The 15,538-nt window shown below is 37.1% G+C and overlaps 1 protein-coding gene across 3 annotated transcripts in view; it reads left to right on the top strand.

Moving 5' to 3' along the window:
* The first annotated feature begins 11,519 nt into the window (after positions 1 to 11,519).
* Positions 11,520 to 15,538, top strand: part of LOC131678832 (leucine-rich repeat and calponin homology domain-containing protein) — a 210,354-nt gene continuing 206,335 nt past the window's right edge. For all 3 annotated transcript variants that reach the window (XM_058959205.1, XM_058959203.1, XM_058959202.1), the window contains exon 1: positions 11,520 to 12,558. In XM_058959205.1, coding sequence (XP_058815188.1) covers positions 12,291 to 12,558 — 268 coding nt within the window. In that variant the 5' untranslated portion in view covers positions 11,520 to 12,290. The remainder of the gene's footprint in view (positions 12,559 to 15,538) is intronic.

Raw genomic sequence — 15,538 nt, 5'->3', positions numbered from 1 at the left:
TCAAATGTCAAACAAACAATATCTGACTGGGTTTCGATAATGAACAAAATAGTAAATTGACATCATTGGGAATGATGACAAGCGGCCGAACCCGCTATTACTAGAGCTTCTCATTAACAGTTAAACTCATATTCCACACCATACAATTGAAGACAAAAACATTTACCATTTCGCGTTTGATTGGCCAGAGGAGAAACTGTTCGCAAGCCGTTGCGATGTTGATTGTTAGCTGGTATGTGATATTATTAAAACAAAATTGAAATTTGTGCCTAATAGTTCCGGAAATGCTGTTTAAAACTATAAGATTTCATTGACAACTAAATGTCACTAAATTAATGGAAAATATTATTCTTATTAATTATAAGTGAAATGATTTTTAAATTTTGTGATAAAATATAATCTTTTGCGACATGATCATATTGCCCCTTAAGATTGCCCATATTGCCCCACAAGGTTTTTACCAAGCCAAAAATCGATCATTACAAGCAACGATTATTTTCAAAGATTTTGAATTTTCTTCAGCACGTGTAATAACTGCATGTGAAGAATATGTTGTATTCTACCAATAGAGGATTATTTGTATGTTTTGGTGCAGATATATTTGCCTTCAACCTTAGGGTGCTCCTATTGCCTCACTTTCCCCTATCATGCTTCTAACAACACGTGCTGGTTGTACGTCATTTCCCGGAATACTATTCCCCGGAATACCACTTCCCGGAAAACTATTTCCTGGAATGTACCATATCCCGGAATATCATTTCCCGGAAAACTATTTCCCGGAATGTATCATTTCCCGTAAAAACCATTTCTCGGAATACCATTTCCCGGAAAATAAAAAAAAACTCGTACCTCACCGACCAAACATATTTTTAGAAGACCTGCTATGCAGCTACCTAACTACTTTAGAACATTAATAGTTCTTTGAAAATATTTTCAATTTTTTTTGATCTTGAGTGGTTATTGTGGTAAAAAACAAGATAGCGACAAGATTGCAAAACTGTCATTTTAAAGATTTAATATTTTCGATTCCGCGATGTTAGGAAAATTTATTTAAATTAATCATTATATGAACAGCGTATGACTTTTGGTTTTGAACCAAAAAGAAACTTGGGAGGATTTAAAAAAAATCGAGTGGGGAATAAAAAGCACCCAAATGGATGGGATGTCAATGAATGAAATGGGTACCAAAATAGAAACAAATACTTTCCATTTTTCCCACCGCAGGTAGTGAAGGGGTGAATAAATTCCATAAATTCATGACCGTCTAATTCATGACTAGCAGGCCCTATATTTTGCCTCATATTTGTTCCAAATTTTGCGGATTCAGTTAAAATGGTATATTTTCATTTCTTTTACTATTTTGGATCGATTTCTTCGCGTGGTAATTTTCGGTGAAAAGCATAATACACTACTGTAGAATTTTTAAGATTTGGAAATTTTGTTATTGAAATAAAATGGTATAACAGAAAATGAAAGGCGAACAGAATACCTAATTGTATATATTATTAATTGTGTCCTATCGTTTTTAGCTAGCTAAACTCCAAGCGTACTAAAAACTTCAAACGAGTTTTTTTTTCAAATCCACTTCAAACCACGAGCTTTGAAATATTCACAGCATATTCTAAATTATTTTCTCCAGCAACGTACGAAGGATTTTAGTTAATAAATGATGTCTGTATCGATTTTCTTGGCCCATTTCAGCAAATTTAAGACTAAGAGAAACGAAAGCAATGAAGTTGAAAGATGATATTTTCAGCGTTTCGCGTGAAATTAAAATAGCGAAAAAAAATCCTACGTAAGACACTTCCTATCGTTCTAAGGAATCGAAAAAACTTTAGTTTTTGACACTAGGTCAAACATTACAGGAGATAGTGTAAATTCGTAATGATCAATTTAGAACTAGAGCACTCTAGTTAGAGTGTGCCCAAGAGGCCATGACGTATCTAAACGAACATGGAAATTGACGTATACACAATAGAAATACGTCAAATTTCATGTTCGTTTGGATACGTCATGGCCTCTTGGCCACACTCTAACTAGAGTGCTCTATTAAGAACGCCTCGAAATGCGGCCATTTTTGAAATTGAAAAGGCAGTGTTTTCCACAACGTTGGCAACATTTTTATGATAAGCAATCACAGTACTCTAAAATGCCCTGAATACGTTGATTGATTTTCATAAAGATTAGAAAAAAGGTAATGAAACAATACAAACATTTCCTAAAATTTAGTCATAAATATTACTGGAGCCTTTGAAATTTTATAGATTGTGAATATATTTGCCGGCCTTCTTATAAATATGCATTCTCCTTTGGAATTTTGTGTAGAATGTTATTTTAATCTATATGAAGTTTCTCTGAAAATACTCTTGGACTTTCATTGATTTTTATTCTCAATAATATTTGTTCATACTGTGAAGTGAATTGAAAACACCTTCAGTTATTTTAAATTTCACTTCGCATTAAAAATTTCTATGTGAATTAGCATTCTTTGGAACAAGAACAAATCAATGGAAATAATTTTAGAATTTCATTGATTCAAATACAGTAAATACAATGAAATGGATTTGCCTTTTTTAAAATTTTCGTAGCATATTTTTGAAACGCTATTAATTTTAAATTAAATTACGACCTACTTCAAAGAAGATCGTCAATTTAATATCGCCTTCTTTTTAGCATAAGTTATTTTCTGGACCTTCGAATGATTGATAATGTTTTCAAATAAAATGACATATGCATGAGAATTAGTTTTTCAAATTCATTAACATGATCAGCGAGCAAAGACAAGCTGTAAAGAGAACCAAACAAATATTTGAGTAGCAACATAGTTTTAAATGCAAATGTTCTCAAAGTACTTCAGATTTCAATAGTATAACAAATTGCCGAGAAAAAGTACGTTCCGGGAAATGGTATTCCGGAAAATAGTACATTCCGGAAAACGATATTCCGGGAAACGACATACAATCACGCGTACTATGTAGTCAGTGATGACGACTATTAAGTCAAAGAACGTTGGTAACTGTAATGTCCGCGAATACTAATTTCCCTGTAACTATTTTACTAATTATTATTCCTGTTCCAATATGTATTAATGATTGCTTGGAGAATCTCGGTATGGTACGTAGGTCGTCGCAATTTTCTTGGGCTCCGCCAATGATGAAATAACTTGTCCCAACGTTAGTAAACTTTTGTTAATGCTAACACCCTCCTTTAGCCGTTCTCCACTGGCACAAGTATGATTAACGAGTGTATGTGTATATCTCTCAAAAGCCTTATCCATCAGTGACTGCATAAGATCGTTATATACACTGCTTTGTCCAACGTAGGCAGGATCCTCCGCATTACACGACCAAAATGCATGGTCATACTGGAAGCAATGTTCCACCCCAGCCGAGTTGTCAGCTGTATCTCTGGTATTCACAATCATCATTATCGTTCACTCGAACAATAGGTTTGTTCCAGTACACGGAAGCTACTCCGGAGTAAACTGGAGCAACAAATTCTTGTTCCCTTTTACTCTGGTTTGCTACCAGAAGAAGAAAGAAGATAAGAGGAGAGTACAGGAACGACTTTCTCCGGAGTACTTCCAGTTTCTCCTGGTACTGGAACAAACCTAATGTTGGCCACGGATTCGACACATTCTTTAACAGAAAGTGGACGCACTCGAACCGCCACTTTTAAATTACTAGTTTCAACATTGATCCCGTCTTTACATTTCAAAGATTTTGCTGAAAGGTCCAACTTGACCGAATGTCGACCGACATGCGGACTGTCTAGTGACACTTTTGAGAAACATTCTGGAGTTGTTCGAACAAACCCACCCAAATGTGACCGTGTCTGTTTCACTCCATATTAGGAGGTTCCACTAAAATGTTACCGATGTAATACCACAGGATAACAACGATGCCGTCATTGAACTGTTCAGAGCTGCTGATGATTTGGATTTAGCATTGGCAAACAAAGCGGATGGATTCTTCGGGGTCTTCATGGCCGATTATGGAGCACAACTCAAGCTCTCGCTGCTGGAAGCATTCGATTCACCTCTGTTACTTCCGGACAACAACGAACTGCTCATCTTCGATTTTAGCAGGTTTGACCGTACTGGAGCGACCAGTCTTGAAGGAGATCTAAAACGGTTGTTAATGTTTGGTGTCATTATGCGGGAGTGCATTTTAATTCGTTATTTTGGTTTGCACTTACGTATTGAGATGTTTACAAGGGATCGTTTTCTTCTAGAACTATTAGCGAGTAATTTTTATGAGTTAATTAAATAAATATGATTTTTCGAAAATTAATTTTTGAACCAGCACACGATGTATAAAAACCTTTGCAGACAACAGAAACCTTTGCAGACAACAGAATCGTTTTGCAAAATTCTTTCTCGCGGTTTTTCATGCAATACACTGAAAATAATTTTTTTCAGTTTAATGTAGCATTGATGCATGTAATATTACAATAGTTCGAGGGAAGCGGTGATGTGCATACTTTCGAATATAATGCTACATAAAATCGTGTAATAACACAAATTTGTCAGTGAGCAATATCACACGGAAAATGGGAAGAAACTTTCATCAGATTGATATTACACGATTGTGATGGGAAGAATTTCGTACATCATTTTCATAACAATATCATTTCAACTCGAATGCAATGCTCAGCGAAAAAGATGTAATATTGTTTGTGTGTGATATTAAGTGGTTGAGGTATAATTGCGTCTAAAACAATACAATATTGCATTTTGTTTCCCATTACGTCTAAATTTAACGCACATCAATGATCATCGCATCGAAGATTATTACAATTCTTTTTGCTGTGTAGAAGAATAATTAAAATGTCTGTAAAAGTCTGTAGAGGGTTGTGTAAATCCTATTTACACTAGGTTATTACTTTAAAAGTGGCTTGAAATTACTAAACTATTGTGAAGGAATCACTCGTATTTGAATCAAATTATTTAGCATAATTTTGTTAAACACTGTTACTTTTTTAGAAGTCTGTAGATGTCTGATTACGTCTGTAGGAGACCATCAAAAGTCTGTAAAATACAGATATGTCTGTAAATCTGGCATCCCTGATCAGGAATGACATTCTCTGCGCTATTTGTTTACTGTTGCTGATCAGACAGGGTTTTTAAATATCAGCCACGAAAACAAAGGACCGGAAAGTACCGCCATGTAACACAGCGTATTTTGCTTCATTGTGATGTGACGTCCTCTCGGTAACGTACGTTATGTAGCATTACGTTCAATTCCTACATATTTTTAGGGTGACCAAATACAACGTGTAATGTGTCCGTTCCGTGAGCCAAAAAGTAAAGACCCTTTTGTATGGGACCTTGGCGTATTAAATTTGTATTTGGTTTTAGCTCACTAGGATATGTTCTGGTTTTTTACTAACGCTTGATTTGTCCTAGTTTTTTCTCCTATAAATATAATTTTTTTTTGAATGAGTCTTCGCTTTGTTTACTCTGGTCCAGTGTCCAGATCGCAGTTACGACCGGCCGTAACCATAGCGTTCAGAAAATCTGAACGAATCTTTCATCTTCTATTATGCAGAAAGCCTACTTCAATAAAAAAAAAATTATACATAAACTTTAACCCATATAATCCAACGATTCCCCATATTGTTTAGATTATACCCTGAACAGGTCATTAGGCTCTTGGATCATAAGATGTTTATTAGGGTAGACCAATCCAGCACCGCGCCGTTATAACAAAGATTAACTCAAGATTACTATGTCCCATACAAAATATTCAGAAAATAATGATGGTTCTGTAACCGTGAACCGGTGAACTCAATAATTTTATGCTTTTGCTACCCCCTCATTAATAGGCGTCGATGTTTATTTGAATGCGTTTACAAGATGCTATGGTTACAACCCAAATAAGGAAAAGCTCTCGTGCAGTATGGAATCGTGATGTCAAATCGTTACATAGAATTCGTAGCATGATCAGTGATCACAGATCACTGGATATTCTGAATAAATAGTGCGGCAAAAGAATGGTTTTTTAGGGCATTTAATGACCTGAACCGTTGCAGATCGGTTGGTATTCCCAATGGGTAATGTACGTTGCAATTTAAAATAAATAGATGCGCTAAATTGAACTTTCACTAGATTCTCACACAGAATATAGTGCGAAGCCTTGATATGTACAAGATTCCATGGAAAATGATGCAACATTTATATATATTCTAATTGTATAGAAATGATCCACGATAGTGAACAAACTACGCCTTTTATTTTTATTCCTATTTACAGAGAGGGCAACTAATGCGCTTCTTGTGTACATGTTAGAGAATGAACTTGCGCATCTTCTAAACGAACTGCGCTTTAGTTCCGCACGCTGCAAATAGGAGAAAAATCAAAAGACGCAAGTTCACTAATTCAATTTTCAACTGCAACCAGAATATTCATTCACTAATTATCGAACTATAAGAAATTCTCGACAAACATATGATTACGGCTTAAAAGCCAACTGTCAAGATTCACTTTGAATGAAAATTCCCGAAAAACGGTCACTCGCCAGTCACAGATGTTGGTAGTAAACAAAAGACAAAAATTTTCTCTTGCATTTAGTGCTGTGAACTGTGTTCTGGCAGTAACGGTTTGTCCGGAATTTCCCTTTAAAGAGAATTTTGACAGTTGGCTTTTAAGTCGTAATCATAGGTTTGTCGAGACTTCACGGTTTATTATTTTGTTGCCGAAAAATCGGTTCATATGTTCACAACAACCTATTGTCATAGATACAACGAAAAGGCCGACGGTGGTCGTACGTAAAGCCTCGCTTTGTTTTTTTTTTTGTAGAGCTGTCAATCTGGGGGTGAACCGGGTTCAACGAGGGGTCTTATTTGGATGGTACATGGGAAATCTCGGACCACTCTATCTTGAGTTTATCTTTGGTTATAATCCCCCACTGTACTGCACACCGACGATAAAACTCCTCACAATGCCAAGAAACAATCTCTTTAACTTACGAATCGGACACCTTAACGTTCGGGGTCTGGAACATCACATCGATGGTATGAAACTCATGTTAGATAAAACACTGTACCACATATTTGCTGTCACGGAATCAAAACAAAAAGGCCTCATCCCCAATCGGACCAATTCGTGTTCTTGGTTACAATTTTCTGAAACACTCGTTGCCTTTAAACAGAGGTCGGAGATCGAAAGCGTGCGGAGGAGTAGGATTATACGGTATCCGGTATCGGTATATACGGCCTGAAAGCAGTACCTGTCTTGAAATCATCCTTCGACCCTGACGTGTCTATCGCACACAGGTTCGAATATCTATAGGCTAGATTATACCCGCAAGCAGGACAAAGCAGCGTCGTTGGTTTTTGTAGCGAAGAAACGGTATGCCAAGCGAGACTTCTATGATCTTCCGGCGAAAGAACTATTGAACAACTTAAAGCGTGAAGTAATCTACAACGCATCGAAGAGTACTGTGGACGAATTGAATAACTTTTTCGTCGATGGACGTCGGCTACTATCAACTGTAAGTACACCTGAAGCAGTCATTGTAGAAACGCGTCACCGCACAGCAGTCGACCACGGGGAGTATTTCCACTTTCATCATAAAAATTTGTAGGGCCTAAAAAAATATGAAAAATAAATATTTAAGCATTAAAATTCTATAATTAAAAAATTTCAAGGTACAAAAATTTTAAAATTTGATATGTTGGAAATTTAGAAATACAAAACTTTAAAAATTTAGGAAACATAAAAATTAAAAAATTTAGGAAATTGTTAATTTTAGTTTTTATTAAAATTTAAAGATCTAAGAATTAAAAAATTTGAATATTTAAAGAATTGAAAATTTAAAAGTTTAAGCATATAAAAATTTAAAAATTAACGGTTTAAAAATATAAGAATTTAAAAAATTCAAATTTTTGAAAATTTTACTATTCAAATACTAAAAAAATAAAAAATCTATTGCATTTTGCACCTAACAAGACTACTGCGTTGAAAATATTTGCACAATGCATTCCCCTCACTACACATATACATATGCGTTCTGTATTCTCGTACCCTATCTGACAGTTCTTTTTGTTTTGTGTTTGCAATTTGCTGCTGCTAGATTAAGTAGAACTTTTTCAAAATTTTATAACAAAAGACTAAATAAATTATGTATGTGATAATATGTTATTGCAAAACCAGCCTCGGTAAACACGGATTAAAACAACAAATGATTACGGACGATTTACAACTCCCGGATTCGGATATTCTCGGAACGATCTTTTGCGTTACGATGACTCTTGGTGCTGCATTGTCAACTGAAATGATTGAATACAGCTTAAGCTTGTCCGACACCGGGATGGATATCAGCAAAGCAGAAAATGTTGATCACCAATAAATTGAAAGCAGACTTTCTCATAACAAATTGATAGAAGGATTGCTTGGTTGCTAACTGCTGATTGCGGTATGGGATTTTAAGGGCCATAATTCCAAGGAAGGAAGTGGGTAAATGGGGAGTCTGGAAGTACTGCCAAACAATTCACTCATAGTTGTTGGCTGTTGGCGAATTTTTTTTTTTGAAACGAGAAGTTATTTTTACAAGCGGCAAAAGTGGAGTGGCAATACCTGTTTGGAGCTCCAAGCCGATTCCGCAAGAGGAAGATTTCATCCATTTTGCGTTGTTTAATGATAAAACCAACCATAGATGTTACTTATCTTTAGCTAATCTACTAATCTTAATTAAAATTTCCAATGCTAATCGATAAAAAATGACACGACATTGTTGTTGTCAAAATTATGCATGAATATTAGTGAGCGAGGAAAACTAGCTGTCAAAAATTTTACGCGCTAGAGTCTTAAAATTCATAGGATGGGCAATAAAAATTCACAGATTAAAATATTTCGAAATTTAAAAGAATAATAAGAATTTTTAAATTTATAATTTGTGAATTTTGAAATATTGATATTTTGAAGCTTCGAAATTTTTAAATTCTTGCACTTTTTAAATTCTTAGATTTTTTATTTATCAAATTTTTAAATATTTGAATTTCCAATTTTTAATGCTAAATTAAAAAAAAATTAGTAGTAAATTTTAAAATTCTTATTATTCTAAATTAAAAAAAAATTAGTAGTAAATTTTAAAATTCTTATTATTCTTTTAAAATTTAAAAGATGTAAAGAGTAAAAGTTGCGAAAACTTGAAATTGAATGATTTTTCCATTTCAATTTATTTTTCTCAAAATTTAATTATCAAAGATTTTAAAATTTAAGGATCTGAAAACTTTGAAATTTCAAAAATTGGAAAAAGTTGCAAATTGTAGATTTCAAAGCATGGAATTTTCAAGCTTTGAATTTTAAAATTCCGAGGTTTTAAAATTTTGGATTTCCTAAATTGAAATATTTAAAATTTAAAAGAATATTTGGCGAATAGTTAAAACAACCAGATCCAAGAAACTATCACAGTTTTAGATTTTTTTGTCAAATTTCAGCACTTTTTGTATTTTACTGAATTCTCAAACTCCGAAACTAAGTAGTTGAAATTCTGCAACCAATATTTACTTTGCTGTTATATTAGTTTCGATAATTACTGTTTATTCGGCTGTTACGAAAATTTCCGAGCTGAGTTAAATGTGTGTCTGTGAAAAACGGGTAGATCCCTATCCAGCTTTTTACGTTCGACAATGGCGGTCTAAATTGCTCAGTTCGTAATACGTTTAATTGCCCTTTTTTGACAATAATTGTATACGTCAATCGGCCAGTGAGATTAAGTCATCCTACGTTAGTCCAATGTGTTGGATGTTTACTCAATGAACGCCCGATATCTTCAACTGGGCGTTGCTGTCAAGCTGACGTAAACGATTATTGTCAATAAAGGGCAATTAAACGTATTACGAACTGAACAATTTAGACCGCCATTATGGCACGTAAAAAGCTGGATACGACAATTGTTGAGTAATTAAATTTATTAGTATAATTTAATGACGTATTTTGATTAAACATGCAATTTAAAATTTAAAAAATGGTTAGCCATTTGAGTAAAACATGAAAAATACGCAAAAAAATGCCATTTTCTTAAAATCCGCTCCTGTATTTCAAATTGCGTAAAATCTGCAGGTTTGCGGAAAATCGGCAACTATGGTAACTGATAGATATATGACAAACAAAAGATTGAGATGTCGAGTCTTTGCACCGAGATTTAGCATATTATGTTTGATCGTATTGTAAACAGCCCCATGAAAAATTGTAAACAGCCCAATGAAAACTGTCTGAAGCTGCCACCAAATACCAGTACCGCTATTTACGTTTCAAATATTTAAAGTCTGTTCACATGAACTGTACAACATCGTTTAAGGTTGCACAGAGATTGGGCAAAAATCGAAAACGAAAATAGCAGTTTTTTTCCACACCGTTTGTTAGATCTTCATAAAAATCAATTAGCTTATATACAATGTTGTAACAGTACTGCTGATTAATTTTTATGAAGATCTAACACACGGTGTGTAATAAACCGCTTTTTTCGATTTTCGCCCCTTCTCTGTTCAACCTTAAAGGAGGGATTAAAAATAAGTAATTATTAACAATATATGAGAAATCACGCTTTTACGTATATCGCTTCTTCTATATAAAATACGAACGCTTTTATCGCCTGAGTATCAGTTAAGCACATCAAAATGAAGTTTTTTTTTTGCATTCGGCAAGTTTCGTTTAAAGCGCGTTTGCTGTCATTTTTGGCAACTAGCCGAGCCGGGAAGCCAGCTTATGTTGGCTTCACTCATTTTTCAAAGAAACGTCAAAACATTCACCCTCTTGATTATTAATATCACTGATACCACTATGAGTTTTGACCAACAGAAACCCACACTCAAAAAAATGTAAAAGTTATGCCTATTGATTTTACACATAGATTTTTGCAATTAGCGGAGGCAGATAGACACTATTTGCTGGCACATAAACCTAATGTGTGTATTTACAAGACATATTAATCTTACATTCACATTTCATAACTATAAGGCACTTAAAACCCGATTCTATAACAATACGCACATAAAAGTAATGTGTGCGCTTACATAGTTCATACAGTTGATACATAGAAGGTATGTGTGCGCGTGATAACATAAGCATTTGTTCTTCACATGGATTTTAAGTGGTTTGAAGCAAATAGAATTAACGTTTGATTTTTTTTCAGTGCAGTTAAGTTTAGCCGGAAATGAACTGGAATTCTGGCTGGTTCCAGTTCGTATTCCGGCTCCAGTGATACAACCGATTCTAGTCAACCAACCAGCCAGAATTCCAGTTCATTTCCGGCTGAGCTTTACTTGGAAAGCAAGAAGCCAACCGTTCTTACTGCCCTTCAGAAGCATTAATTTGTACTATTTGTAACGCATCGTAACGTACTGCGAACTTCTCCTACAAATTTGTACCGCAGGGTGCGTGTTATAAATCTGTCATTTTGCATCCGAACATAAACAACAAACAAAACAAGGCGTGCGTGTGGCTGTGTTTGTGCGCTCCCCGGTCAGGCTTGGTTTTCTCTGTTTGCTTCAACGCTCGCTCGCAGTCCGTCGAGAGTCACCGTTCAGTGTTGACCTGTTCTCGTTCTGTTGTGTGCGCGTAATTAAAAGTTCTGAAATAGAATAACATAGCCTTTACTAAACAATATTATTTCTACCGTTATTGGGCAATAGTTGTGATTGTACACAATAGATTCCAGTGTAATTTTACTCTCGACTGCCTTTGGATAGAATTTTTTGGCCTTCCCATTCTCAGTCCCAGACAAGTCAAAAGAGTGTCGGCGCCGCAGATTTTTTTTTCTTCCGTACCGTCGGTTCGAATTATATTTCGAAGTGTGAAAGTGTTAGTGTGCGTTCTGGTCACAGGAAACATCAAAAGGAAGAAATTTTGTGATTTTAATGCAGAAGTTATGAGGCTAGTTACGGGTGAAAATTTTTATTGAATTCGAAGAAAGTCGGTTTGTATTTGCGATTTAAAGTGCAGGTGTGAAACGGAAATACGGTAACGGAACGAAAGTGGATACAAAATTGCGTAGAAGTTTGTGTGTGTGCAAGCAAAGATTCTAGGGCGCTTCCCGGTTGGGAGGGCCGTGTCGGATAAGCGAGGACAAACTATTTAACCTGTCGAGTTTAATTTAGGGGTCGGCCAAAGAAATCGATTTAACTGTGTGCGGATCGGCGGAAGTGTAGAAAACTTGCCTCGTGTGTCAGCTGCTTGCTATGATCGGTTGGAAGGGTGTATAAGCACAACACGATTCAGGGAGTGACCGCAGTGCAACACCTAGCAAACGCGAAAAAGTTATTTATTTGATCCAAATGAATCTAACATGGCCGTGGCTTGTCTGAAGACTGCGAATCAGCTGCCGTATTCGACTTCTCCGTCCGGGTCGATTCTGTCCGGCTCGGTCGGTACCGGAAGCGGAAGCGGCACCATGAGCGGTGCCGGAGGGCACATGCAGAGCCAACTGACCCGGTCGCTGGAGCGCATCCTGGAGGATGCCAATCTTAGTGGCGAGCTGAAGCTTAGTGGGCGGAAGTTGAAAGATTTTCCGAAGGCGGCCGGAAAGTATAATCTCAGCGATACGGTCATTGCAGGTTAGTAACTCATTGTCCTACTGTATTTCGCAAAAAAAAAGTTTCGCAAGGTAGGTCCTTGAGCCCTTACCTATTCGTAGTTTTTATTGGGGATATTTTAGCAAGAATTTTGTTCTTCATGATTATGTTTCTTAAATTCAAATTTGATCATTAGGTTGTCCATGTATTCAATTCGGTAAAATTGAAGCTACTAAAGCGTACAAATCAAGCTACTGAGCATTGCAGAAATTGCCCACCGCTACGTACAGCAGGCTCTTTGTCCGTTCTCTATCTAAACCGGTGCTAATGCACAGGTGTAAGCTTCCTTCCTGTTCTGTGTTGGATAAAAAAGATCTATGCAACCTGCTTCTTCTATCTATTTCATATTTTTTTTCGTTTTTTTCCTTTTCGACTCATGCCGTGGCGAGACATAACCGCTTGGTGAAGAACACAAAGGAAAAGCACGTAGCGTTGGGACCAGTCTACCTCCGGGGAGGTATAATAAGCTACACAGCTACACCGTCGGAAAGAAGCAGTGTGGAGCGCGCGCCATTAAGACTGAAACTCAAGTCCCACTCTAGAGAGCTGGCGAGAGCTTGAATTCAAATTGCACAAAAAGGACTCTGTGGTTCCATAGAACTAACAAGAACAGCAGCTGCTCGATGGTTCAGAATTTACATCATTCAAACGTCGGGTTCTGTTTTAACCTAGTTGCCGTTATCTCGATGTTCGTCCAATATACATCGGGAATTCTGCGAGAAATAGGACGGTTATGCAGCGAGAAGTCCCGGGCATGCAGTTTCGTTCGACAGTCAGACAGAAACGAATTCATATTTAATGATACACGGTCGCGGTCAAGATGTTTAGAATGGAAAGGTGATACGATGTTCAAAAATGCCAATCCGTGATGTTGCATAGTATTGTTTATACAACTTGTTACAACCTGAAACAACTTATTTCGTTAGCTACTGTGTAGTGCATGCTACGAATGCTTTAATTTTAATTAATCTCGTTGCTAACCACCAACCACCGAGATAAAGTTGGTTCACCTTAAATTCAATCAGATCTTGGTCGCAATGTTCAATGAGCATGTCAGTCGTCTGTGAACCGCATATTTTACCGAGGGCAATGATTTATTGATCGAGAGAAAGTTTCTCTGCTAATTGTCGAATGTCGTTCTCTCGATTTTTTTTACAGAGAGTATGATTTTTGAGAGTGCAGGTCTCTAACCCAAGGTTCCAGCATCGAGGTTTTTGCGACATAGATAAATACCTAAGGCTTCCTCTTTATCGGTAACCGAATGCGTGGCTCGCGGTTTTGTAAGCATAGATCACGTCTATGTTTAACCAGATCTCGGACCATGCAACAACTTGAATCAATCTGTAGCGGCTTAATGCACCCGCCGAGTCCCTGGTTTGTTTCAGATCAAGGCGAAAAAAATAATATAAACCCACCCAGTCGGATTAAAGTCCGCGATCCGTTCCGTTCGAATGAGTGGGATTTGTTTATTTATATTCGTGTTAGCTGTTCCCCAACTGAAACGAATAAATTTACAAGAAACCTGACCGGTGACCGATTTAGAAAGAAGTAAAGCGATGTCGAAACGCTTGTCCGATGCCTGTTTGATCGATCGAAGAAGAAAACATGTCACCAGACCAATAAAAAAGCCGCGTGAATGAATGTGAGCGTAAACAAACACCAAAACTGATATGAACGGGAAAGTCTTATCACAACATGGTCTGCTTTTCCGTGTTATCCTCTTTTGCGTGAATCATTGCATCAACAATAATGTTGGAGTTAATCCCGCACATGGAAAATGTGGCTCCCCATATGTTGCAATTTTTTCGCGCTGGCGAGCGCAGGACGCGCGCACTTTACGACTCCCGGTTTGGATGATCTCATTTGTTTACATTCGATTTCCGTTCCGGCACTACTGCGGCATATGGACTCCCGCCGGTCACGGTTGACGGTCTTTGCCTTAGAGTCGTTTGCTGCAATCGCTACTGGCAGCCAGCAGCTGTTATCAGCTGCCGTAAAGAATTGTTTTTCAATAGCTGATTGTGCGCGCTTACAGTATGGCGTTGTGATGTTTCGCCAATTTTGGTTCACACTTGCCACTTGAGTTCCCGAGTAGAATTAAACGATCTTGTTTACCCTACATATGAATGATAGAACAACATTTTTTATAATAACAGTTTTTACGTGCTTTCCTAGAGTGAGTTTCCAGTTTGAAGCAGCGATATAGGTGCTCTGTTTGTGTAGTCGAGAGCCCGGGGTAGAAAAGAATATCTACAAGAAGAACGGAATCGACACTGCTTGGGTGAGTTTTTTACGAGTTTGTACGCAGAGTAGTCCTTGAGATCGTCGGAATGTACGAAGAGTATTGTAGGTCTTTTTCGTGATTTCTTTAACTTGGACACACCATTTTAAGTTGGAGTCCATGATGAACCCGAGCTTTTTGACTTCCTTGGATAGTTCAATGGATTTCCCACAGACATTTTCTTGTGGCTCTACCGTACCCTCCTTGCAGATGTTTATAGCTTTTGTTTTCTTGGGGTTAGGAAAAAGTCAATTTGTCATTGCACAGTATTCGATTGCGTCGAGGTCGGAGTTGATTAGCTGAACAAGTCTCTCAACTTCATTTCTGTGATCGGAGACGTATGCTTGAAGTTCGTCTGCCTAGAGGCGATACTTGCGTTTAATGACGCTTGGCGGCTGTTGATATATAGCGAGAAAAGCTGCGCGCTGAGGCACGAGCCTTGAGGTGATCCATTTGTCAGCAACCTAGCGTTCGTGGTGGTATTGCCGAGTTCCACCCTTTGGCTTCGTTGGGCTAGGAACGACGATGCGAGCTTGCAAGCAGAATTTGAGAAGCCGAATTCCCTCATAAGCTTTGCCTTCAGTAATCTGTGTCTGACACAAGGGAAAGCGAGGGTAAAGTCGATGAGAACCATAATTGCGTACTTATCCTCATCGAAGTTATTAAGGATGTCATGGGTGA

Source organism: Topomyia yanbarensis, chromosome 2, assembly GCF_030247195.1.
Source record: "Topomyia yanbarensis strain Yona2022 chromosome 2, ASM3024719v1, whole genome shotgun sequence".
NCBI lineage: Eukaryota > Metazoa > Arthropoda > Insecta > Diptera > Culicidae > Topomyia > Topomyia yanbarensis.
This window is presented reverse-complemented; position numbering and strand designations above follow the sequence as displayed.